General features: G+C 62.7%; 1 protein-coding gene across 4 annotated transcripts in view; it reads right to left on the reverse strand.

Moving 5' to 3' along the window:
* DDX56 (DEAD-box helicase 56) overlaps positions 1–3,808 on the reverse strand; it is a 5,075-nt gene extending 1,267 nt beyond the window's left edge. Inside the window, exons 1-10 of one of the 4 annotated variants that reach the window (XM_015568226.1) lie at positions 3,630–3,807; positions 3,354–3,524; positions 3,149–3,239; positions 2,386–2,630; positions 1,999–2,118; positions 1,444–1,557; positions 1,261–1,355; positions 548–621; positions 379–468; positions 6–90 (exon numbers count right to left, since the gene is read on the reverse strand). In XM_015568226.1, the coding sequence (XP_015423712.1) occupies positions 6–90; positions 379–468; positions 548–621; positions 1,261–1,355; positions 1,444–1,557; positions 1,999–2,118; positions 2,386–2,630; positions 3,149–3,239; positions 3,354–3,524; positions 3,630–3,712 (1,168 nt within the window). In that variant the 5' untranslated portion in view covers positions 3,713–3,807. Of the gene's footprint in view, positions 91–378; positions 469–547; positions 622–1,260; positions 1,356–1,443; positions 1,558–1,998; positions 2,119–2,385; positions 2,631–3,148; positions 3,240–3,353; positions 3,525–3,629 lie in introns of all 4 variants that reach the window. The other 3 variants (XM_015568227.1, XM_015568225.1, XM_015568228.1) reach the window with 3 other exon arrangements.
* Positions 3,809–3,831: the final 23 nt, after the last annotated feature.

The following is a 3,831-nucleotide window of genomic DNA, read 5'->3' on the forward strand; positions in this document are numbered from 1 at the left end:
GTGGCCCAGGTGAGGCTTGACCACAGCGGGGTGCAGGGGCAGGTCGTGGCGCAGCAGCTGGAGGTCCCTGGGGTTGTCCTCAAAGTACGTCTGACGAGAGAGACAGACGCAGGGGTCTGGTCTCCCTGTGACTTTACGGGGACCCACCTGGGTCACGCGCGTTTAGAATTTGAAGGCTGAGGTGTCCCACCGCCCGCTCCCAGGGGCAGCCGCTGATGGGCTTTCGCTTCCCCGTCCCACACGCTCCCTTTTCTGAGACGCTCGGCGGCACACGGGAGTGCAGGGCAGCCTGTCACTGTGACGCCAACTGTCCTTCTCAGAGTCGCCTCCCACCGAAAGCCCCATCTGCTGAGGCCTCAGCCCCGAGCGCCTCCTCACCTTCAGCCTCTCCGAGTGCAGGAGCTCCTCCTTGATCTCCTTCAGCCTTGCTTCCCGGATGGCTTGTTTCGTCACCGAGCGCATGGCGTCCTGGGTGGATACCGCGGTCAGGACACTGGGCTCCCGGGATGCCCCATCCCATGGGAGCCACTGTCCGCCCGGCACTCACCCTGCAGCGATAGCGGAAGCCCTCGATTTCCTCCATGCGGAACTGGTAGGGAAGCAGGGCGGGGGCCCCGTTCTCTGGGGACAAGCAGCAATCAGCGGTCCTGGCTGCGGACCCGCAGCCTCCTGTGCCCTCCCCTCCCCAGGATGAGGCAGCAGCCTCTCTGGCTCATTCCCTGCAATGTGACGTGCACACAGAGCAAGACACCTGGGTGTTGCCAACAGGACACCAGTTGGCAGGATCCGATGGCCAGGCAGCTCAAATCCCAAGTCCTGGGTGTCATTACAGCCTTCACCCTCGGGACCTGCCCAGACACCTACTCTCCTCCCCCAAGGTGCCTTTGGACCCTGCGCCCTTAACCTCCTGGGGATGGGCAGCCTGCCCGTCCATCCTCCACTGTCTTCTTCTGACAGCCTGGCTGCCGCACAGAGCTCCCTCTCCCAGGGCTGCCTCCTGAGACACCACCAGCCTCTTCACTGTCTCCCCCTTGCGGCCTCGGCCCTTCTGCCCAGGGCAGGCAGTCAGTGTGACTCAGGATCTGGGCCTGCTCATCTGTGAAGAGGCAGTGCCTGCTGCCAAGGGAGGATGAGGATGCAGCGAGGGACACAGGGCAAGCATGGTGAGCAGGAGCGTGGCAGCCGGTCACACTATTGTCCCTGCTCCGTTTCCACCACTGGGTCCAAGGCATCTTGGGCGCAGCCAGGCCCTGCTCTTACCTCCACCGAGAAGCTCCTCAATCCTGCCCAGCTGGGACTGCTCCGTGGGCAACACAAAGGTCAAGACTACGCCTGGGTTGTTGGCACGTGCCGTCCTGCAAAGAGATAGCCCAGCCCCCATCTCGCCTGAGTCCTGGGGGTGCACACAGTCCAGGCGCCCGGCCTGCCATCCAGCTCTCCTACCTGCCAGCTCGATGGACATAGGCCTCAGGGGTGGGGGGGAGGTCGAAGTTGAGCACGGCACACACGTGGTGAAAGTCAATGCCACGGGCCACGCCCGCCTCCAGATCAGAGGCCCTGCAGGAAACACCACAGCACACTCGCCCCTGCTCTCCCACCGGCCTTCTGCAGCTCACTGAATCAGCGGGGTCTCTGAGCTGAGCCCATGTGGAGCCCCAGGGCCCTAACGGTGTAAGACTTCTCACATCCAGAACTGTCCCAGAAGCTGGGCAGAGGGGCGGCCACACCCTGGCCCTGCCCCCAGCTCTGCGGCAACAGCGGAACTCACCACCTCACAGGTGACCCAAGAACCCACTGGGCAGACTGCAGGCTCCCTTTCCCCCTCAGGTCACAGCTGCACCCAATGCTGGCTGGGCTGTCCCCCTTGCCAGTGTTCCAATCACCCAGGGACCAGGTGAGCCCTTCGCGCCCCTCCTCCAGGCCCAGCATCCCAGCCTGGCTCCCACTCTGGTTCCAGTCTCCCTGGGGAGGGCTAGAAGGACAAAAATGTGGACGCACCTGTTCCCCTTGGGCCCTTTGCCCTGGCGCTTGCCTTTGACCGGGGCACCCAGGACTTCGGCATCCGTCGCTATGACGCAGTCGTAGAAGCCTTGGTTAAACTGCGAGATGATGTGGCACCTGTGGCCCAAAGGGGAGGGTCAGCCCCAGCACCGCCGTGACCGTCATCCTGCCGTTTCCCTCTTACACTCCCTCCGACTTGATCTCTGCCTCAACCCCCTCGCTGAAGACGGAGGAGCAGCGGGCACCTCAAGAGGATGTGCCAGGGTCACTGACTGTCTGCCAGCCCAGAGCCTGGCCTCTAGGCTCTTAAAAAACAGGAACACCCAGAGGGTCTCCTTCCCAGTCCCCGTCTTCAACGTGTTCCCCCCGAGACCCGCCGCCCACCTGGAGCGCAGGGGCAGCTCCCCGTTGAGCACGCAGGCGGGGATGCTGAACTGCTCCAGGAACAGGCGCAGCCGGTAGCCGCGCTCCAGGGTGTTGACGAAGAGCAGGGACTTGCCCCGCACCAGCGACAGCTTGAGCAGGGCGTACAGCAGCAGGAACTTGTCTTCCTCCGCGCCACAGACCACCTGGAACTGCTGGAGCTGCTCTGGCCCTGGCAGCTGGGACTCTTGCAGCTTGAGGGTCACCTGGGGGGACAGGCCTGTGGTCAGGAAAGAAGGCAGAGACGCTCCCACAAGCCGCTGGCTGGTCACCCAGTGTGTATGTGCTTGTTCAGGGCACCATGGTTCCCTCCTGCTGGCACAGGTTTCAAAGGACCCTGTGGGTGCAAAGACAGAACACTACATGCAAAGTGCCTGGGGCACAGGACAGAGAAACACAAGCACAGGACTGCAGTGAGCGTCCCGCCCCATAGTAACACCTTTCTCAGGAATCGAGGTCTCATCAGTACAGAACTTTGGCCCTGCTGCTAAAGGCAGCCTTTCTGCCCTTGGGGGTCCCTGCTCAGACCTTCAGGTGACCCCTAGGGGACATACGGAGGATACAATGATTTTCGATGTGGAGAGGGTGTTGATGAACTATTGGCTTCTAGTGATTCAGAACCAGGGCGGCTACACCAGTGACAACTGTCCTCCCCAGTGAGCAGGAGGACCAAGCCCTTTGAGTGCCCACGTCAGCGACTGCAGGTTGTGCACGGGGAACTCACTGGGTTATGCAGGACCAGCTCCTTGAGTGTTTGCACATCCTCGTTAAAGGTAGCCGACATCAGAAAAGCCTGATAAATCCGGGGCAAGTGACTACAATAAAGCAGACCTGCATTAGCCTCCAGCTCCAAGCGCCTCTCATCGTGGCAGCTAGACTCTGGCCACCTGCCCCCAGCGTCACGCTCACCCCCCCACGCCTCTTCCTACCAGAGGAGGCTCTTGAGCTCCTCCTCGAAGCCAAAGGAGAAGAGGAGGTCGGCTTCGTCCATCACCAGCAGCTCCAGGGAGTCCCGCAGCTTCAGGCTGTCTTGCTGCAAGTGGTTTAATAGGCGCGACGGGGTCCCCACCACGATGTCAGGCTTCTCCATCAGCACAGCTCTGCGGGGGGCCACCCCTCAGGGTCAGGGAGAAGGCGCATCCGGGGCCTCACCCACCCTCCTCTCTGGGCAGCTCCACCCGCTCCAGCCCCCGGCCTCCGCGCACCTCTGAGAGGCCGAGTCTTCAGCGGCTGACACATTGGCCACGCGGATGTCTCGGGCGCAGTAGGCAGCCAGCTGCTGGATCATGGCCTGGGCCTGCCGCGCCAGCTCCTTGGTGGGCACGAGGACAAGGCCGCGCACAGCCTGCTCCACCACCGGGCCGGTCTGCAAGAGCAGGGCTCAGACTTCAGGCGGCGTCCCCGCAT

This window comes from Myotis davidii, unplaced genomic scaffold, assembly GCF_000327345.1.
Source record: "Myotis davidii unplaced genomic scaffold, ASM32734v1 scaffold1364, whole genome shotgun sequence".
Lineage (NCBI taxonomy): Eukaryota > Metazoa > Chordata > Mammalia > Chiroptera > Vespertilionidae > Myotis > Myotis davidii.